General features: G+C 43.6%; 2 protein-coding genes across 2 annotated transcripts; both read left to right on the forward strand.

Annotated features, from left to right (window-relative positions):
- Nucleotides 1–298: 298 nt before the first annotated feature.
- On the forward strand, nucleotides 299–6,989 carry nipal3 (NIPA like domain containing 3). Its single transcript, XM_056427161.1, has 11 exons — nucleotides 299–474; nucleotides 720–788; nucleotides 1,601–1,772; nucleotides 1,933–1,992; nucleotides 2,350–2,495; nucleotides 3,677–3,773; nucleotides 3,954–4,089; nucleotides 4,611–4,699; nucleotides 4,838–4,901; nucleotides 5,227–5,321; nucleotides 5,627–6,989. The coding sequence occupies exons 1-11, from the start codon at nucleotides 409–411 to the stop codon at nucleotides 5,812–5,814; spliced, it is 1,182 nt and encodes a 393-aa protein (XP_056283136.1). The 5' UTR covers nucleotides 299–408; the 3' UTR covers nucleotides 5,815–6,989.
- Nucleotides 6,990–7,814: 825 nt separating this feature from the next.
- On the forward strand, nucleotides 7,815–19,018 carry rcan3 (regulator of calcineurin 3). Its single transcript, XM_056425878.1, has 3 exons — nucleotides 7,815–7,887; nucleotides 9,288–9,551; nucleotides 18,326–19,018. The coding sequence occupies exons 2-3, from the start codon at nucleotides 9,345–9,347 to the stop codon at nucleotides 18,341–18,343; spliced, it is 225 nt and encodes a 74-aa protein (XP_056281853.1). The 5' UTR covers nucleotides 7,815–7,887; nucleotides 9,288–9,344; the 3' UTR covers nucleotides 18,344–19,018.
- Nucleotides 19,019–23,527: the final 4,509 nt, after the last annotated feature.

Below are 23,527 nucleotides of genomic sequence, written 5' to 3' on the forward strand. Positions count from 1 at the left end.
CATGTTGTTGGATCAACACCAGCTCGATGGCGACCCTACTGGCCTCGTGTGGTACTGCAGGCTCAAACTCGACGCCAACAAACAAGGAAATGCGTGAAAAACGGAGACACGTGTGAGGAAGTATATTCGTCCTTTGCTGGCCTTTCAAAAATACTAACACGAGCTATAAGTTATGTTACACGAATGATGGATTTGTATATAATAAGCTCGTCGCTCTCCAGCGGCACGTGACTCGTGCGTAACCGTCGTGCGTCAGAAGCGTCGCCAGAAACAGGTGGAATCCAATCCGGAAGTGAGATGCTCCCCGTCCCGAAGATGGTGTCCGGCTCATCGTAACGCCGGATAAACAGGAGCATATGAGTGATAAACACAATGCCACAGCGACGTGAGACAATAGATAGTGTTTGAATGAATCGCGTGGCTCTGGAGGCGAAGAGGATGCCTCTCCTCAGAGCCGACGGAGGCTCCTACACGGTAAGACAACATATGGCGCTTTACGTCTCAAACCTTTGTTATTGTTGACCTGCTTCCTCCCGTAGCCGGTGTTCAACCGTACATGTAAAAAATATGCATTATGTTTCTGAATTATGTGTCACAACTTCAATAGTGTGGCAAAACGTGTAGTGCGCGCGCCTCGATGCATATAGGTTTATTGACATCCTCATAACATGTTTGACGTATAATCATATTCTATAATTCTCTCTGTCTTTCTACTTTAGGACAACCTCATTGGAACATTGCTTGCTATTTTTGGGAATGTGCTTATCAGCATCTCCTTAAGCATTCAGGTATCTGTCCTCCACAAACACGTCCTGCAATGTTATTCAACTCAATTCACATTATTTGTAGAGCCCATTTTCACAAGTTACATATTTGCCTGGAATAGTTCAGTGTCTCAGTGTCCTCACAGCATCAGGGACATCGTGTACAGTTAATCACTTTCGAGCGTGGCTGTTATATCATATCAACTTGGCTAAAACAATATACAATTATCCCTGACATTGATGTTTGTGTATTTTTTGTGTGTATTTTATTTTATTCAGTCAATCAAATTAAATACAATACAATATTATTCTATATAATATACAAAACAGAAAGACTGAAAAGGTATAGGTAGAAGCAAAAAATGCTTATATATTCCTATCCTAAATTAATATCAAATAAATCAGAAAATTAATATAAAATAAAGAAAAAATAACAGAAAATTAAAAAAGAAAAACAATATATATATATGTACACATACATACAGACATACTTCCACATACATCTTCCATATAAATACATTTCAATCACACTTATAACCCTCAAGAATTGCTTTATAAATAATTCCCTTGAAAACCCAAAAGGAGTTCACCATTCTTACATCCATTTCAACATTATTCCATAATTGGACTCCTACAACAGAAGTACATCTTCTTTTAATCCCTTTTTCAGCCTTTCCCTATTGTCCATCCTGTCTTTACATATAATGTACAATATCTCTACTGCTAAATAGTTTGTCCTCCATTGTTTGGCGTAAGCATACTTGCACGCTTGCTCCGGTTGAGCTGAGTCGACTGTGTTTCCTCCCGTCTGCTCCCTGCATGCCTCTCGTGTGCAGAAATACAGCCATGTGAAGTTAGCGGGAACCAAGGACCTGCGCGCGTTCTACCGCACCAAGTCCTGGTGGAGTGGGTTCGTCCTGCTGTGTCTCGGGGAAGGAGCCAACTTTGTTTCCTACGCCTTCGCCCCCCTCGCTCTCGTCGCCACTCTAAACGCCGTGTCCATCCTGAGTGAGTATCTGGTATTGGAGTTGTTTATAGATCCATGTCGATTTGGTGGATTTATGATGACAATCTCGCTGAGAAATGGAGTCTTCTGAATTTGATGCATGCGACTGATTGAAAGGGTCATTTTTAATGGCGTCTGTCTTTTTGCTTTCTTTGTTTTCAGCCAGCTCGATTCTGGGTCTCATTTTTCTGCGAGAGAAATTGAAGCCGCGGGACTTTGCGAGTAAGTTGCCCTGTGCGTGTGAAACCGGAGACACTCGTGCAATTATCATGGAATCTGTGTCTGTATGCAAATGTTACTCAAACTCCCGACAAACATCTCACTGCCTGCACTTACAGTATAATGCATGAAATAACACAGTCAACAAAGTGTGTTCATGGACAGGCCGTATTTAGTTGAAAAACGCAAATTTGTAAGACCACATTAAAGAAAACTAGTAAAAAAAGGGACTCTTTGTTGACTTTCAACGTGATGCCGATGGGTCTTTCTACTTTATCAAGATGTACCAAATGTCCGGACACATTTCCTTCGCCTCTTGTGATTGAATGCACGTCATTGGTTTGCTCTGTGTGGTTTCAGAGCGCTATGGGCTGTCCTTCCTGGGCTATTTTCTCACCTTAGGTGGAACATACCTCTTTGTAGCATTTGGACCAAACTCTCATGAAAAACTCAAAGCAGAGAACATCGTGGCACACCTGATAGGATGGCCGGTTCTCTTGTATATGGTAAGGTGTTTTCTTCTACTTCCCTTCCACAGTTACAGTGTTAAAATAACAGTCTTTTCAGATTCACAGTATTACATGTCACAAATTTGCTTTAACCATGTTGTACTCTTCTTCCGCCATAATATTGATGTCGGTGGCTTTGAAGATATTCACGGTTATCTTGATCCACAAGAAAATCCTATGTTGTGCACAAATGAGTCATATTAGGTGGAATGCCATTTACCAGTACGTGTCATCTTTTAATGGGGTTGTGATAAAATAATAATATTTCGATAACATTTAAATCCATCTTACAGAGGTTTGAATAGGATATATGGTGACACCCTGAATGGCTGGTGGATCAGTTGCAAACATTGCATCATTATTTACTTTTCCTAGGGCTCTAAAACGAGTAATACATTTCCCCAAACAGCGGCTACACATAGACCCACGTCGACACTGACAGAGAGACACTCGGTGGGAGATTTCCTTTTACAACGCCACAAGCTGCAGCAATAGAAACTACCTTGAAATCTCCTGTCAGTCTCAATCATAATTAAAAACGGGTCTTCCTCTTTTGGGACAAATGGTTTTCTACAAACTCGTTTTGACCGCAGCTGATTTCTCATCCTTATCGACCCGTGTCGTCGTCTCACAAATATTGGTCCCCGGCTGTAATCTGGCAATGACTGCAGTGCTTCCTGTTTTTTTACATTTTTTAAAATCAATGTTGTGTTTTTTATTGCTATCCTCCACATGGAAGAAAAGAAATACACATCAGTGTTTGTCAGGATTATAATATGACGACAGTCATTATTGAATCATGATTCATTATTATCCTTTGAAGTGAAGATTGTTTCAGAGACTAATGTGAATAAATATCTAAAGTGTCACCATACTCAGGAACATGTAATCTGGTTGTAATGGATAGAAAAGACAATACTGATTATAATAATAAAAAAATAAAAATGTCCTATGGGTCTAGCTGATGACACCAGGGCAGGGCTCTAGATGAGACCTAATAATGTACCGTCATTGTAGGACTAAATATATATAGTATCAATATCTACCGCCTCGGCATTCATGTTGTTGGATCAACACCAGCCGGCTGTAATCTGACAATGACGGCAGTGCTTCCTGTTTAAAAAAAGAAGAAGTTATATCCATGTTGTGTTTCTTCTTGCTCTCCTGCTCATTGACAGCTCCTGGAGATCATCACGTTCTGCCTGCTCTTATACTTCTACAAGCAGCGCCACGCTAACTACCTCATTGTTATTCTGATGCTGGCCGCGCTGCTGAGTGAGTGTCTGGTATCCAAGACCGTCAATTTTCTACAATTTACATGGTCACGCTATTGCCATACTGTGTTATACACGACCGCAGTTTTTTTTGTTTTTTTTAAATGTTCAATATGCACCTACAGCTTTCTCATTTGTTGTGTGTTTATCTGTGTTTCTTTTCTTTTTCTTTGGGGTACAGGCTCAGCCACAGTCATCACGGTGAAGGCGGTGTCGGGCATGCTGGTTCTCACCATCGAGGGCGCCATGCAGCTCGACTACCCCATCTTCAGCATCATGTTCGTCTCCATGGTGGCTTCGGTGATCTTCCAGGCCAAGTACGTGACGGGAACACGGTGGACGGCGGGGATCTGCAGAAAAGTGTCCCTATTAGCTTGGTGGCTGCAGTTGGCCGCCGTGGTCAATAGGGTCGCGACGTTAAAGGAATACTTCACCTGTTTGTATATCAGGTTGCCTTGAATTCTTAAGGAAAACTTTTAGTTTTGATGTTGAACGGAGAATCAAGAAACGGGACCGTCGATTGAAGTTTGGGGTCTGAATTTAACGACAGCAAAAGCAGCTTTCACAATGTGTGCGGTGCAAGTCTCATTCATGCAGTCATATTCTCATATTCTCCTAAAAACATGCATCTTTGCTAACGCCTTACTATTTAAAACACGTCTGCCTTAGCAGTCTCACGCTTGCACATGCCCAAGGATTGTAAATAGTCGTGTTTTTAGCAAATATTACTGAGTACACAACCGGATGAATGAGACTTGGATTATTAGCTCCCCATTTAATTCAATTCATCAAGACTTTTCTGTTCATTATTCTTTTACGTGTGTGTTTTTCGTTTTAGATTTCTCTCCCAAGCTTGTAAGGTGTATGACCCCTCTCAGATTGCCGGTCTCAACTACATCCTCTCCACCGTCTTCGCCGTAGTTGCTGGTGAGTTCTGTGATTCTTAACAAGTCGTCTTCAAACAAGCGAGTTATGACCGATGGATGCAAGTCACTGCCTGCTATGCTCCTCCTCCTCCTCACCTTTTTAGAGCCATTTAAAGGTTTCTTCTGTTCTGGTTTTCAGGCGCTGTGTATTACGTAGAGTTCAAGAACGAGGACGTTCTTCACATCTCAATGTTTTTGTTGGGGTGAGTCCATTATCGGCATTTATAACAAAGACATGTTGACATTGTCACAACAGGAAAAAGCACTCGTGTAAATAATCAAATCAATGATGGACACATTTTATTTAGCTTCCCCTGTTTCAGGGTCCTGATATTGTGCATTACTAATGATGACCTGTGCTTTTCCTGCCAAAGTAAAAGTGTCTGCTGTAAGAAAGACCTGTGACATTACTTGTAAATACCATAGCTGAACAATATTACACTCAGAAGACAGACATTCGATATAATAATATCCTGTGTCGACTTTCTGTGAATTGGAATACTGACGGATGTGTTGTGCTTTGTACAGATCTGCTTTCTCTTTCCTCGGGGTCTTTATCATCACCAAGAACAGGAAAAGGATCAAGACCTTTGAGCCCTATGTCACGATGGATATGGTTACTGGTTTGTACAAACTTTACATAAATACAGAAAATTGGATCTCTCTTGTTTTTGTGTGTTTTTTTTTACACATCTTGTGTACAACCAAACACACGAGTGTGGCTTCAGCAGACAACACGGAGCACATCTGTAATAATGACAGTGTACTCAAATCGTTTTAAGTGTTTGGTTATCTTTGATTACAATTTGAAATGTGTTTTACTTTTGAACTCTGCATCATGGTTTATTTGTAATAAACCTCACATATCGTCGTTCTAACCTGCAGTGCCTCGCTGGAATCTTGTCCTACCTGTTCTTTCCATCACCAGGTATCCCGACTATTCATGACGAGGGCCTTTTCGTTCAGCCGGAGATCAATGGGGCTTTCTCCTACGGGGCTCTGGTCAACAACGATGGCGTGGCCCCCGCGGCGCTCGCCGTCAACCGGAAACGACCACCGGCGGACTCGATGTCCACTGAACCATCTTCTGGCCCCCCTGACCTGAAAGAAGATTAAAGTATTTTGATTGGGGGTTCTTTCTCCTCTTTTTAACTATAAACGATATTCAAGGACCTTGAAAGATCAAGATAAGTTCAGTTCTTTTCACAATTACACAACCTCCAGCTCTGAAGGGGGGAGTCTGCTGGGAGTTTAACTTTTTCCGTACACTCCTCTCCACCTGCTTTCCTTTTGGATATCTCTGAACCGAAACGTGACCTTGAGAAGCGTTGCATTATTTGAGAAGATGTCAGCTGTATTTAAATGAACGGAAGAAACCGGAAGCTGCTGGACGTTGTCGTGGATTCACGATGAGACGACGGCGGAGATGGCGTTGTGCCTTGGAGCTTCCCCTACTTCTCACTTCCATGACTGTTAAGCAATTAAGTGCTCATTAATAAGTGTTTGAAGCGATCTGTTCTTCCATTGAGGATGATGAAGATACTCCTCCAAAGATATACAATGTTGTTCCAGACTTGCCAAGGAGCATTGTGACTTTAAATATCTGCCTCGGACTCTCTCTGAAACGAGTGGTTTTCACTCCATAATGTTGCCTCTTGTTCTCTGAATTGCATTGTTTCGATATTTTTCCCGACGGGACCAAAAGTGGATGCACATTTTCTAATTTATTGTCATGTATTTATTAATGTTCATGTTAGCTTTTAGTGTGCCTTTAAAAAAATCTCTACCCCGGATTAATTACTGTAAGAGGGCACATGACCCAGGTAGGTGAGTGAAGCATCACTGTAGCAGTTATGAAACAAAAGCAATTGTAATATGTCAATACCTATTGGAATAACAATGTAAAACCTTTGAAAAGAGAGGTGATAATAACACTTTGACTCAAACAGAGGGAAGCATCTTGTATTAACTGATAAAGATGAGATGTTCACTGTACTCAAACATGTCAACATTTAGTTTGGGCCAAAATTGTGTTTGTCACCTTTTAAGCTGACGTAATACAGCCATGGTACCGGTTTTATAATCACATTTGATAAAATACTCCAGAAGGAATGAATGGATGCAGACATTGATTCATTCATTTCTGCAGTGTTAAAGCAGTCGTTTTTTTTGTGTCAGTATTCAATAGTTATTTTCATTATATCCCCTGTGGTTGTGTGTGTGTGTACATGCCCCTCACCGTGTGAACCAACTGAAGCCTATACTGTTAATAAAACTGCCAACTAATGATGTATCATGTCTGTCTCCATTTCTCATGCGAGAACACTCCGACTGCCCCTCCGCCCTCGGCTGATCGACACCGTGTTCCTAGGGAGGACTTAAAATGACTTAAGTAGAAATAAATAAGTATAGGAATAAATACAGGAATAAATAAATAAATGCTTAAATAAATAAATACAGGAATAAATAAAATAAATTTATAAATAAATAAATGAATACAGGAATAAATCAATATAAGTTATACCTAAACAAGACATCATTTAAGAAATCCATTTCTACATTTCTGTATTTCGTATTTGCGTAGTTGGTAATAATAAAAATAACTTAGACTTCTATAGCGCTTTTCTAGGTACACAGAGACGCTTAACCCTTGTGTTGCCTTAGGGTCAATTTGACCCGAATCAATATTACACCCTCCTGCCGCCTTAGGATTAATTTGACCCCATTCAATGTTTAATGTCGGTGTTCTTTCGGTAGTCAACAAACATAAAGTGCCTCACACTTAAACTTGGAAAACAATATTAATTCTAATAATTTTCTGGAGGTTTTAATTGCTGGCAACAAATTGAACCCAAAGGGTAAAATATGTTAGTAAATATAAAGGTAACAGGAGGGTTAACTATTTAATCGGGTCAAAATGACCCTAAGGCAACAGGAGGGTTAAAGGCTCATTGGTCGCCGCGAGCCTCCGCCGGCACGTCATTGGTCACACCTGCCGGTGCCGACGCATGCGCTCTCGGCTGCGTCAGATGCTGTCCAATAATCCAGCAATAACAAACGGCGCGTCGTGTCTGACGTCAGTCTCACAACACGCTGGTGTAGTTTGGAGTCGGTTTGACAAAGTCACGTGACAACCGCGCGTTCAGTCCGGTTGTGATGGGTCGTGTCGGCCACTGACGCGGTAGTGGGGTGAGTAACACAGACAACGCGCGTATTCGCATAAAAACATCTGTTGGCACCGGGAATCCGGTACTTTTATGGTAAACGCGCGTGCAGCAATTTTGCACGAGCCGTTTCCGTGATTTTAAGGGGTTAATTCCCCTTGGAGCCCACGTGATGCACATCTTGATGTCACGTGGTCCTGGAGGGCCATGTACATACTGGGACGCTGCTGACGTCATCGCCTTCGTGTGCACTTGTTGCACGTCATTGTACAGAAGTTGGAGGACAATAGGAAACCGTTTTGGCTTCATATTCAAAATGCATATCGCATTTCCCTGAGTTTATTTCTTTAATTTCTTTATTTATTTGAGACAATGAGGTTAGTTGTCCGATGGAGTTGTGATTAACATATTAAATAAACCTTCATTCGTGTAAAATGCTCCACTAGATGGCGCTCTATCGACAGGACAGCGTGTGAGGTTCACATTCGTGTCACACACTTTTTTTATTCAGTCAATCAAATACAATACAATATTATTCTATATAATATACAAAACAGAAAGACTGAAAAGGTAGAGGTAGAAGAAAACATATGCTTGTATATTCCTATCCTAAATTAATATCAAATAAATCAGAAAATTTATATAAAATAAAGAAATATAACAAAGAAAATTATAAAATAATATATATTTATATATACATATACACAGATATGCATCCACATACATCTTCCATATGAATACATTTCAATCACATTTATAACCCTCAAAATAATTCCCTTGAAAACCAAAAAGGAGTTCACCATTCTTACATCCATTTCAACATTATTCCATAATTGGACTCCGACAACAGAAATAAATCTTCTTTTAATCCCTTTTTTAGCCTTTTGTGCCGTGAACTTACAAACATCTCAAATCATATTCACACTCATGTATTGAAAACAAACTTTGTACACAGTCTGGCAGTGACTTTACTTTAGCTCTTACATTGTCTGCATTATTTTATAATAAACCAAATCATTAAATTTCATAACATGTGATCTGTGAAACAATGGGTGTGTGTGCTCATAGTAGCCGACCGTATTCATGATGCGTATCGCACGTTTTTGTAACGCAACTGTTGAACTTATAAAGGTTTTATCGGTCGACCTCCACACAATAAGATAGATATGGAAGTATAAGTGAGCAATAAATTCTTCATCATAACACTTCTCTTTTTTTACAACAGTTATTCCACGTGTTGCTTTTTCTTTTTTGATCAAGAAAACAATGGTGAATCCTCAAATGAGTGGACAGAAATGAACCACGTCAAGTAAAAACAAATTTCAACGCTGTAATCTTCACGCAACAGTGTCTCACTACCTCGTTCTCTATGCGCCAGTATATTCACCAACTACCTTCTCCTAACGTAACCTCCCCTCTCCTTAGTCCCCAGCGACTGTGGTCCCCACCTGCCGGTCAGCTGACTTCCCCAAAGGCTTCGACATGCTGCGAGAGAGCAACGGCTCAGGGGCCTACAGCAGCGATCCTGAAGAGGACGAGGAGGAGGAGGAGGAAGAGGAAGAGGACATGACGTTTGGGGAGACCGATCCGGACGCGATGGCGGAGGAGATGATGGATCTAAGCGACCTCCCCGCGGCGCTCTTTGCATGCAGCGTCCGTGAAGCTGTGTTCGAAGAGCACGGACACAGGGTGAGACGGAGCAAACCGCCCTGCTGGGTCAAAATGTGGTGGTGGTGGTGTGTGTGAGTGTGTGTTTGTGTGTTTGCAGGCTGTACAGATTCTGTGAAGGCCTCTCTGGGATGTGTCGAGTCTTTCTTCGACTCCTTGGAGCGAGAACACTTGGGATCAATGGATCCTGTTTTCTGGAGGAGGATACAAAGCAAATACTTTTAATTTTCTGCCCCTCTAATCCAGTTACGCTCTCCTACATCCATCCATCCAGCTGGCATGCCTCCCCCTCTCTCTCTCTTTAAGTCTCCCAGTCTTTCATTCTCGGTCAGATCTATCCTTCCATCTCACCTCCAGAAGCTGTCTTCTCGACAACATGTTCCTCTCCTCTTTCTGATCACTCGGTACCTTTGTTCTCCATCCTCGATTCTTTTAACACCACCATCCTCTCTCTCTCTCTCTCTCTCGTGAGCGTTCTTTATTTATCCTCTCTATGTTTATGATTGCAGAGCATACAGGCTAAATCTAGCGCATACACAAAATCCCTTTCAATGAATCAGTCCCCGCTTTGTGAGTTGGCTGTTTGGACACGAGGAGCGATGGAGTCTGCCGCCTCCCCCTCCCGTTCACTTTGCCTCCTCGCTTCATTACGATTCTCACCGCGCGCTTTTAAGTGGAAATGCCACCCACGCACCCTTCAGTCAGAGCGTGTCAATAGATTGTTCTCCATGCGGTTCAATTGAATGAGCCACGCTAAAAATAGAACGTTTGACATTTATTTCAACTTTAAAAACGAGAACAGGAAGGGACGAGGTCTGACATTGAAAACGGGCACAAACGGTTGATTTTGGGCTGGGAGCAGTGCTGCATGTTACACAACGTCGTCTCAATGGTCGACAGTTTTACTAACTGCTGAAAACGGGACGCCTTTGACCCCCGTGTCTGCATCCCCAGGATGGAGCAGGGACATGTGTGTGTCTTTGGGCTCTTGGCTCCCTCCCAACATGACGTTAACTTCTGGTTCTGCTCTCAAAGGCCTGCATGCAGGAGGAGGAGGAGGAGTCTCTGTAATCACACTGTGCTCTCTGGGCGAGGGAGGGCCACAGAGAGAAAGACATGTGCCCCCATATTTATAAGAAGCTCTTAGCGGGCTGTGAAAGCCTTTCCTTTCTTCTGCGTTAGTGAAAAGACGGGACAACCTAGTGGCACACTTTCTCTTTTATCTGCAGTATTTTGTTCCCCTGACCAGCTTTCATGTAGAATGGAGAGACACCGCCAACGTTTTTGCTGTTTCCTTAGGAAGTTCGGCTCAGGTCTGGTCAGATCAGCCACTGGAACCATTGGGTTTATTATTCATTTACTCATTAAAGTTAATTCTCATGATTATAACAGGGCGGTGGAACCACATCCAATGATTTGAATGATCCCTCACTGAGCTTTAATCATCGGTCTTCTCAATTGAGAACCTCAGAAAGGATGGCTATTATTTTTAATTGACCGTGTGTCATTATTGTAGACAAATATACCATTTAAATGAAGTCTGGTGGCATACTTTTTGATTTAATGCTAAACCTAAGAGAAAGGTGGAAATAAATCCAGGACGTAATTGTTCTATTTCCAAGCAAGTCTGACATGTGTTCTATTTAAGTATTAATTGAACCGACCAAAGAAGGAACAATTCCCCGACCCAAATCAAATTGCACTTAATCTGTTCTGGGTCTCTGGCCTTTAGATTTGGATTATGCCGAGTCACTTAAACCTCCATCAGCTTTCCGTAGACCGGCTCTGGTTGTGGCCCGAGGGAGGCCCGACGACATTCGGCAGCGTTGCATGGAGTGAGCGCAGCTGCAGCCGGCGGGACCTCTAATTCTGACAGGATTCATTATCTGCAGCCCCCACAGAAATCGAGTGTGCACAAGGAGCGCGGGAGTCGGAGACAGAGGTGTGCACGGGCCGCGTAACGAGGCCAAGTGGTTTCTGTGCTTGTCGAGGGAAAGGTCAGAGGAAGCATTATGCGTCCTCTCCTCGTCGTACCCGGTGTGGACCTCGGCCCAATCAGCACGGAGCGAAGCTTTCATCGCTCCTGCCGGCCTCCGCTCTCCTCGATCCATAACTAGTGCTAAAGCGCCAGCTGCAGCCGTAATACAACGCCGAGCAAAATGTTTTTCATCTCCGACAAGCCAACCCAAATGTTTTCGGGCTGCGGCACCGTATCGTTCAAGTACGAAAAGCTTACGGCGGAACTCAATCCACACTTTGATATGAGCAACACGTCCGATGATTGGGTGTGATGTGAAGGTGGGTTCGTCCCTGTGGCGGCCCGGCGGCTCCTCTCAGCTCCGCAGAGCATTCAGTGTCTCTCTCTTCATTGTTTGCTGTACAAACGGTGACCTTTGTGCTCGCTTCACTCTCCCCACTCTCGTCGGCCTCCTTTCAGGAGGCAGCGGGAGCTCCGATGCTGATCGGCTGTGAGCCGCCGGCACACGAGCAGCTCGGCACTAAGTGTCCGAGGGGCGAGCGTGTGACACGGCGGAGCGTTTAGCAGATGAGAAATATGTATATAGATAGATAGATAGATAGATATATACTTTATTAATCCCCAAGGGGAAATTTGTCGTGACAGTAGCAGCAACACACAAGAATAAAAACAAAACACAAAATATAAGAAACAGGGATGAAAGATATAGAAGTATACAAGTAAAATAAAAGTAAAATACAAAACAAAATATATATGTAAATATACAACACACATGCATACACAACACACAACAACACTGACAAATCAAATACACAAAATATTAAATATAGACAGAGTGCAAAAAGCAAAGTGTGTGTATGAGTGCAGAGCAAATGAAATGAAATGTGTGTGTATGTGTGTAGTGCAAACAAATGAGATGTGTGAAGTGCAGATCAACATAGTGTAAGTATTCAGCTATTGTTGTAGTTATTGCACTATGATCTGGCAAGAGGTGATCTGTTATAGAGCCTCATAGCCGTCGGCAGGAATGTTCTCCTGTATCTGTCCTTGTGGCAGCGGAGCGTGAGGAGACGTCTGGAGAAAGTCCTCCTCTGTCCCTGTAGGAGGTGGTGGAGAGGGTGGTCCGGGTTGTCCAATATGGACACAAGTTTCTTCAACGTCCTCCTCTCCACCACCTGTTCCAGGTGCTCCAGCTGGCAGCCGATGATGGAGCCAGCCTTCCTAACCAGTTTGTTGAGACGGCTGGTGTCACCGGCTCCGATGCTGCTCCTCTAGCAGACAATGGCAAAGTGCAGCACACTGGCCACAACCGACTGGTAGAATAACTCCAGCATCTTGCTGCACACGTTGAAGGATCGAAGCTTTCTCAGGAAAAAGAGTCGACTCCTCCCCTTCTTGTACACAGCGTTGATGTTGGCCTTCCAGTTCAGTCGATGGAGACGCCCAGGTACTGGTCCTCCTCCACCATGTCCACGTCCACGCCCAGGACACTCAGAGGTGTAGGAGCAGTCGCCTTCCTCCTGAAGTCCACCACCATCTCTCTGGTCTTGGCCACGTTCAGCCGCAGGTGGTTCTCATCGGCCCACTTTACAAAGTCACTCACCACTGCCCTGTACTCCTCCTCCCGTCCATCCCTAATACAACCGACCACTGCAGAATCATCAGAGTACTTCTGCAGATGGCATGACTCCGTGTTGTACTGGAAGTCACTGGTGTACAGGGTGAAGAGGAAGGGAGACAGAACAGTTCCCTGTGGGGCTCCAGCATCACTGACCACCGTTCCAGACAGCACACGGCCCATTCTGACAAACTGTGGTCTGCCTGTGAGGTAGTCAGTGATCCAGGAGATGGTGGACGCGTCCACACCGGCCACCCGCAGCTTCTCACTCAGCAGCAGTGGCTGGATGGTGTTAAATGCACTGGAGAAGTCAAAGAAAGTGACTCTCACAGAGACACCGGTTCCATCCAGGTGCGACTGAGCTCGTTGCAGCAGGTAGATGATGGCGTCGTCCACTCCCACATGAGGCTGGGAAGCAAATTGCAGAGGGTCCAGCGACGATTTCACCTGCGGCCGGAGGTGGGCCAAGACCAGCCTCTCCAGCACCTTCATCACATGGGAGGTGAGGGCGACCGGTCGGTAGTCATTGAGGCCAGATGGATCTGTTGGGGGGCCAGAAACATGAGTCCAGCTGAGTTTACCCGTTGCAAGTGACAATATTTGCCATCTTACCCAATAAAATAAAATAAAGTCGACACACTAATGTTATTAAAACAAAAGTGCTGAGTGAGTGCTGGGGGACATTTGTCAATACTAGCGCCAATACCAAAAATAAAACTTTTTTTCATAGGAATTATTTAATGTACGCATCTTGTTAGAGTATTACCTGTATGTACTCTTTTTATTCTGTTTTGGGATTTTTTTTCATGGTAATTTGTGAGATTAGTATTTCTTTTCTTTGTGATTGTTTTTTATGATTCACTGCTAACAAAGCTGCCATTTTAATAGCTGTCTGGGTTGTTGATGTGCTGCTAATATAACAGTCAGAGTAACTGATAGTTTAAAGTTGGACTAACTGTTTCTCTCTTGTGAACTTACTGTGCTGCACCTCAATGTTGATCTTTCACTGATTTGTTTCTTCCTGGCATGAATGCAGTTTTTTGTATTACCGTCGTGATTTAACCTTTATTCTATCGTTGGATTATATTTTATATCTTTCAGATTTATAATCCCTATGATTGAGTTTCAAATCCTTGACCTATTTATTAGAAATGCCTTCCCCCCCCTTACTGTAAACAATACGCAGTACACTCTGCCAATTAAAACTAGGTTTAGACTAGTTCTTGGTGGGAAATAGCTCCAAAACAATATTTAGTATAGTTTATCCAGAGTAGCGAGATCATTGTGTCTGAAAAAATATTCAATCGAATTTTTCAACGCTTAAAGCACACCCCAAATAAAATTCCATTCAACTTCTTTGTATTGGGGCTGCAGGCAGAAAACTCGGGGACGTATATATATATTATACATACGCACAAAAGCCAAACTATTGCAGTATCCAATAGATTACTTGTCCAGCATATTAACTGCAGAAGCTCGATGAATATGTTCTAAAGTGTTCCTTTCAGCAATGCGTTAGCAGAGGAGCAGCGATAGAGTGCTGTGAGTACGTTTACTTCAGTCTAACATGTTTCATCGTGTAACTCGTGACGTCAGACGACCCCGAGCAGAGTGGGCTGACGAAGCATCTCGGGGACTAAAGATAGCGCGGTGGACGATGAGAAAAGTGAGGTGTAAAGTGACTGTCGCTGTGTGTGTAACACCCTGTTCTGTTTCTCCTGTGTTCCGTGTCTCCTCTGTCGTTGATTGTTTCATTCCCTTCACCTGCCCTCAGCCAGTCATGTTCTTCATTGTTTCATTCCCTTCACCTGCCCTCAGCCACTCCTGTCTCCTTGATTGTTTCATTCCCTTCACCTGCCCTCAGTCACTCCTCTGTCTCATTGATTGGTTAATTCCCTTCACCTGCCCTCAACCACTCATGTCCTTGATTGTTTCCTTCCCTTCACCTTCCCTCAGCCCCTCTTGTCTCGTTACTGTCTGATGCCGTACACCTGTCCCCCCCCCCCCCCCCTATATATCGTTTCAGTGTTTCTCTTGTCTCGTGTTGGGTTGTTGTCTATAGTTGTTGTCTTTGGTTCCATCGTCCCCGTGCTCTGGATATTCCTGACCTGCCTGTTTGACCCTGCCTGCCCTGACCCCCGATTCTCTGCCTGCCCCTTTTTGGACCTTGTTGTTTTTTTTGTAAACTTGTTGGCCTCCAGTAAAGAACGTTTTTGTTGTTATTCACATTGAGTCCTGCCTGTTTCTCTGCGCCTGAGCCTCCCCCCGGCACAAGAACCTGACACTGTGTGTTTTTGTGTGCACGCACAACGGATTGTACGCACAGCGCGCATGCACGCGCGTGGTGTAGTGATATGTTTGCATGTGTCACACCACGGCCTATTTTTGGGTGTCGGCCCCCGGGGGCGAAGTGGGGGGAACGCGAGGCAAGCGGGTGCTTAGCAGGCTGAAGGTCAGACATGATCCAGTGGGGAGTGAGCGAGTGATCCCACTGCTTCCCGGATATTATTCTCGCCGCACGTCTCACCGACCCCGGTGTGCTTGTTTTTCCTTTATTCATCAAACGGGAGAAAACAAAAAGCAATTTAAGTGAAGCAGACGACGATGGAGAGCAGTTGGGCTGAATCGAGCGGCTGTTTTGCACGTTTGACAAGATGACAGTGTTTTCCTCTGCGATGACAGTTTTCCCTTGTTCTGGGTTTTTCTCCAGACTATCTCAAGTCGAAGTCAGCTGTCGGGTTTCCCAGTAAAAAAAATTGCCTTTTTGTATTATCTTATTTGTATAAGCTAATTCATGTGTTTACAGAAAATTGTTGAGCATTTACTGCACAGGTTGATCAACGATTTTTGTGCATGTACAGAAGTGCTGTAAGTTAAATAGGAAAGAGATGATAGGGTAAACGATGAAGGCCCTGAATTCACCTGGGGGGGGGGGCTCTTTATTTTGGGTGATTATGTGTATTCAGGACTATATGGGTTTGGTGTGCTTAATTGGCATTTTGCTCATTTCCCTGTTTTATCTGTTAGGATGGAACAAGTTACACCTAAATCATCTCGAGTGAGTCAGACCTGGTGTTTACGACATTTCAGTCCGGTATGCACAACAGGCTGGCGGCCGCGCACAGAGCAGTCATTAAAGTTCTTGGGAACAGCCGTCTTTACGACGAGTCAAATGCCGAGTCTGAAACCACTCCCTCGTCCACCCATTCATTATTCCCTACGCAACAAGACACTTAGTTGTTACTCTGTGGTGAGCTGCGAATTGAGATTTTGGACACACAACTGTCCTTTTTGCCGAGCATTGCATTGTGGGAATGTGTCCATAGTGAGTGACTTAAGTGTATAGGTAGTGATGTACACAGTTTTCACAGCCGCGCTGCTGCATTCAATTCAGTTTATTTGTAGAGCCCATTTTCACAAATTACAAATTCCCCTCAGAGTACTTTACAATCTGTACACATAGACATCCCTGACCTTTGACCTTTGACCTCACATCGGATCAGGAACAACTCCCAAACAACCCTTCAGGGGAAAAGGTCAGACCCCTTGAGGAGAGAACAGAGGAGGATCCCTCTCCAGGATGGACAGGTGTCATAGATGTCATGTGACCAGAAGGAATCATTACACACACATTAAAACACAGGAACAACACAATGAAGATGACAGAGTGGATGAAGAGTTGGTAGTCGGCATATTCCACCATCCAGACCTCCACGGTCCATCAGGCAGGTGGATCTATGAGTGTCATTCAGGTGGGCCAGGTCTGTGTCATTGTGAGCTCTGGCTCACTGTGACACACTCGGTTGTGTCTGGTTCGGTTCCGACACATTCAGGAGCTGATGTCCGATTGGAAATAAAGGGAGAGGTGATACGCTGATCAGCAGTTGAAAATATTTCCAGAAATTATTCAACCCATCCGTCAAGCTTCAGTCAACGTTTTGCTTACGTGAAGATCGCTGCCTTTCTTACTTTCATATCTATATTTGTGAATTGGACAAAACACCGACCTCGAAGTCTCTCAGAATTTAAGATTTTTCAGCATTCATCTATCCTCAAGATGATGAATTCTTTTTCTTTCGTAGTTCTTATATTCTACGATACTCACACAGTACCGCTCCCACGCCGTCAGCGTTGGAGCTTCAGGGAAATCGATTGTTCCTCTTTGATCTGTGATCGCGATTGGTTTTGTGTCCGGTTGCTTTGATAGAAGAGACGGCTCGTCTTGCCCCGCCCTCTCCTTCTGCACAGGGGCTGATTATTAAACTATAAGATCTAGCATGCGTCGTAAGATGCTGTATTTTGTTGTTCTTTTGTTGTGCTCCTGTGAGTCTATTTAAATCCAGATTATTTTTTGGGTTCAATCAGTCTAAAAAAGAAATGTTCTGTGGGCGTTTTCAAGAATAGCCGTTCACAATACAACACCATTTTGACTGAAGTATAAATGGAGTCCCATGAATTGAGGCGTAACTGCAATCAGTCCATGACATAGAAAATGTTCTGCACATAATTGCTTTTAGGTACGAGTGTAAAATGAGGAGCTAAAATAAACCCACAGGCAACAGGAATTGATCCGACCGAGAGGGTTTAGGAGAACCAATCCATTTATAAAGATATGTTTTATTTCTGTACGGATTCTGTCGGACTGCGTTGTACGTCTAAAAGTGGCGGTGTTGCAAAGAAACATCTGACTTCCAATTGGTCCAATTAAGGAATAATGTCGAAATGGATGTAAGAATGGTGAACTCCTTTTTGGTTTTCAAGGGAATTATTCATAAAACAATTCCTGAGTTATTAATGTGAATGAAATGTATTTATATGGAAGATGTATGTGGAAGTCTGTCTGTATGTGTATATATGTATGTATATATATATATATGTATGTATGTGTGTATGTATATATTTATATATATATATTTTTTATGTGTAATTTTTATTTTCTTTGTTATTTTTCTTTATTTTATATTAATTTTCTGATTTATTTTATATTAATTAAGGATAGGAATATATACGCATTTTTTGCTTCTACCTATACCTTTTCAGTCTTTCTGTTTTGTGTATTATATAGAATAATATTGTATTGTATTTGATTTGATTGACTGAATAAAATAAAATACACAATACACACTTCACTGTCCTCCTGTAGCTCCAGCTTGAATCCTCCCTTTTTTCTCTTTTCTTTTCCCTCCCTGTTTCTTCCAGAGCCTCGTTGAGCCCTGAGTTGTGTGTCGAGCCCGTTCCCCGGCTGCTTCTCCGAGTTATTTCTGAGGAGAGCGAAGCCGGCAGACCGGCATCCAAATCAATTGTTGCCGGTTGTCATTCACAGAAAAGGACGATTGACAGAATGTTTCTCTGCACTTGTCTTTCGCTGTTGTTACTTTGCCGGAAAATTCAATTTGTTTTTCTTTGCTTCTCGTTTGTTCCTGTTTTTCTTTTGATGCTTCATTTGTTCCTTTCTCCCTCAAGTGTTTTCTCTGCCTGTCATTGAAGTTCGTCTTCGTGTGCATCTCACTCTCTTTGCCTATCTCTGTCTCCGTCATGTTGCTTATTGATGACCGATACCCAAGTTATTGGCGTCTGGGGGCCTGTGATGTGTGATCTGTTGCACTGGTGGCTTGTCTGAAATAGATACGGAAGCTAAAGCATAACTCTCTGTCTCCCTTTTCATTTTGTATGCTTCTGAATCGTCCTTTAAAGTTCAATTGTTCTCATAATTGTTCTTTTTCTTCTAATGCACCTTAAATGAGTGAATAATAGAGATCCTGTTTCCCTCTTTGTTGGCCTGCATCCGTAAATGGTCCCCGCTTCCTCTCAGAGTGCGGCGCTGTGTCCGGAGCCCTGGGACCACCACGGGTCCTTCCCCGCCGCTCCTTTTTCTTCTTCTTCTTTTTTGTTGTTCTTCTTTTTTGTTGTGTCTGGTATTCAGTGGCGATGCCGGCATGCAGGTCGGAGAGTCCGTCCAACCAATCCAAAGATTTGACCTGATTTAGCAGCAAAGCAATCAGTGGAACCATCGGCACGTGTCCCTCTGCCCCTCCTCTCCCTCTGTGCCGCCCACACGGCGACATGGCGGCTCACCTCTGCAGCTCCTAAGCTGCCGGACTGGGTCACAGCACTGAACAGCTCCTGGAGTCCCACCAGATGTGGGCTGTGAACCAGAAACAGACGATGCCGTCATCTCCCGTGTTGGTGATGCTGTTTGTAAAAGCACTCTGTGCATAAAGCATCTGTTGTTGTTTTGTTCATTTATGTTGTGTACGTGATGGAAAGGTATTCTCACATATGACCAAAAGCACAATCAAGAGGCCTCTGGTGCAGCCTAATTAATGAACTAACTAGTATTGCATATCGGTGAGTCTGCATGCGAGTCTGCGCTGATCCGATATCACGTTATCGTAGAATTTATACGCTCATTTTCTCTACATAGGTACAACAACAACAACAACAACACGTGTCACTCGCTACCCAATCTGAACATCCGGCACGATCGGTACTGCACATGTGCAAACTAGTGCACACACAAACTAGTGCGCACACAAACTAGTGCACACACTAACTAGTGCACACACTAACTAGTGCACACACAAACTAGTGCACACACTAACTAGTGCACACACACACTAGTGCACACACAAACTGGTGCAAACACAAACTGGTGCACACACAAACTAGTGCACACACTAACTAGTGCACACACAAACTAGTGCACACGCTAACTAGTGCACACATGCACACAACTGGTGCACACAAACTAGTACACACACACACTAGTGCACACACTAACTAGTGCACACACACACTAGTGCACACACTAACTAGTGCAGACACAAACTAGTGCACACACACACTAGTGCACACACAAACTGGTGCACACACAAACTAGTGCACACAAACTGGTGCACACACAAACTGGTGCACACACAACTAGTGCACACACAACTGGTGCACACACTAACTGGTGCACACACAAACTGGTGCACACACACAAACTGGTGCACACACAAACTGGTGCACACAAACTTGCACACAACTGGTGCACACACAACTAGTGCACACACAAACTAGTGCACACACTAACTGGTGCACACACAAACTAGTGCACACACAAACTAGTGCACACAAACTGGTGCACAAACTGGTGCACACACAAACTGGTGCACACACAACTGGTGCACACACAACTAGTGCACACACAAACTGGTGCACACACAAACTAGTGCACACACAAACTGGTGCACACACAAACTAGTGCACACACAACTGGTGCAAACACAAACTAGTGCACACACAAACTAGTGCACACACTAACTAGTGCACACACAAACTAGTGCACACACAAACTAGTGCACACACAAACTAGTGCACACACTAACTAGTGCACACACAAACTAGTGCACACACACTAGTGCACACACTAACTAGTGCACACACACACTAGTGCACACACTAACTAGTGCACACACAAACTAGTGCACACAAACTAGTGCACACACAAACTAGTGCACACACAAACTAGTGCACACACTAACTAGTGCACACACAAACTAGTGCACACACACAAACTAGTGCACACACAAACTAGTGCACACACAAACTAGTGCACACACAAACTAGTGCACACACAAACTAGTGCACACACAAACTAGTGCACACACAAACTAGTGCACACACAAACTAGTGCACACACAAACTAGTGCACACACAAACTAGTGCACACACAAACTAGTGCACACACAAACTAGTGCACACACAAACTAGTGCACACACAAACTAGTGCACACACAAACTAGTGCACACACAAACTAGTGCACACACAAACTAGTGCACACACAAACTAGTGCACACACAAACTAGTGCACACACAAACTGGTGCACACACAAACTAGTGCACACACTAACTAGTGCACACACAAACTGGTGCACACACAAACTAGTGCACACACAAACTAGTGCACACACAAACTAGTGCACACACAAACTAGTGCACACACAAACTAGTGCACACACAAACTAGTGCACACAAACTAGTGCACACACAAACTGGTGCACACACAAACTAGTGCACACAAACTAGTGCACACACAAACTAGTGCACACACAAACTAGTGCACACACAAACTAGTGCACACACAAACTAGTGCACACACAAACTAGTGCACACACTAACTAGTGCACACACAAACTAGTGCACACAAACTAGTGCACACACAAACTAGTGCACACAAACTAGTGCACACACAAACTAGTGCACACACAAACTAGTGCACACATGCACACAAACTAGTGCACACACAAACTAGTGCACACACAAACTGGTGCACACACACTGGTGCACACACAAACTAGTGCACACACAAACTGGTGCACACAAACTAGTGCACACACAAACTAGTGCACACAAACTAGTGCACACACAAACTAGTGCACACACAACTAGTGCACACACAAACTAGTGCACACACAAACTAGTGCACACACAAACTAGTGCACACAAACTAGTGCACACACAAACTAGTTCACACACAAACTAGTGCACACAAACTAGTGCACACACAAACTAGTGCACACACAAACTAGTGCACACACAAACTAGTGCACACACAAACTAGTGCACACACAAACTAGTGCACACACAAACTGGTGCACACACAACTAGTGCACACAAACTACACAAACTGGTGCACACAAACTAGTGCACACACAAACTAGTGCACACAAACTAGTGCACACAAACTAGTGCACACACAAACTAGTGCACACACAAACTACACACACAAACTGTGCACACAAACTAGTGCACACACAAACTAGTGCACACACAAACTAGTGCACACACAACTAGTGCACACACAAACTAGTGCACACACAAACTAGTGCACACACAAACTAGTGCACACAAACTAGTGCACACACAAACTAGTGCACACACAAACTGGTGCACACACAAACTAGTGCACACAAACTAGTGCACACACAAACTAGTGCACACACAACTGTGCACACAAACTAGTGCACACACTAACTAGTGCACACACAAACTAGTGCACACAAACTAGTGCACACACTAACTAGTGCACACACAAACTAGTTCACACACAAACTAGTGCACACATAAACTAGTGCACACACAAACTAGTGCACACACAAACTAGTGCACACACTAACTAGTGCACACACAAACTAGTGCACACAAACTAGTGCACACACAAACTAGTGCACACACAAACTAGTGCACACACAAACTAGTTCACACACAAACTAGTGCACACACAAACTAGTGCACACAAACTAGTGCACACACAAACTAGTGCACACACAAACTAGTGCACACACAAACTAGTGCACACAAACTAGTTCACACACAAACTAGTGCACACACAAACTAGTGCACACACAAACTAGTGCACACAAACTAGCACACAAACTAGTGCACACATAAACTAGTGCACACAAACTAGTGCACACACAAACTAGTGCACACACAAACTAGTGCACACACAAACTAGTGCACACACTAACTAGTGCACACACAAACTAGTGCACACACAAACTAGTACACACACAAACTAGTGCACACACAAACTAGTGCACACACTAACTAGTGCACACACAAACTAGTGCACACACACAAACTAGTGCACACACAAACTAGTGCACACACAAACTAGTTCACACACAAACTAGTGCACACACTAACTAGTGCACACACAAACTAGTGCACACACAAACTAGTGCACACACACAAACTAGTGCACACACACTAGTGCACACACTAACTAGTGCACACAAACTAGTTCACACACAAACTAGTGCACACAAACTAGTGCACACAAACTAGTGCACACAAACTAGTGCACACAAACTAGTGCACACACTAACTAGTGCACACACAAACTAGTGCACACACAAACTAGTGCACACACAAACTAGTGCACACACACAAACTAGTTCACACACAAACTAGTGCACACACAAACTAGTGCACACACAAACTAGTTCACACACAAACTAGTGCACACAAACTAGTGCACACACAAACTAGTGCACACACAAACTAGTGCACACACAAACTAGTGCACACACTAACTAGTGCACACACAAACTAGTGCACACAAACTAGTGCACACACAAACTAGTGCACACACTAACTAGTGCACACAAACTAGTGCACACACAAACTAGTGCACACACACACTAGTGCACACACAAACTAGTGCACACAAACTAGTGCACACACAAACTAGTGCACACACAAACTAGTGCACACAAACTAGTGCACACACAAACTAGTGCACACACTAACTAGTGCACACACAAACTAGTGCACACACACAAACTAGTGCACACACAAACTAGTTCACACACAAACTAGTGCACACAAACTAGTGCACACACAAACTAGTG

This window comes from Pseudoliparis swirei, chromosome 11 (assembly GCF_029220125.1).
Source record: "Pseudoliparis swirei isolate HS2019 ecotype Mariana Trench chromosome 11, NWPU_hadal_v1, whole genome shotgun sequence".
NCBI classification, from domain to species: domain Eukaryota; kingdom Metazoa; phylum Chordata; class Actinopteri; order Perciformes; family Liparidae; genus Pseudoliparis; species Pseudoliparis swirei.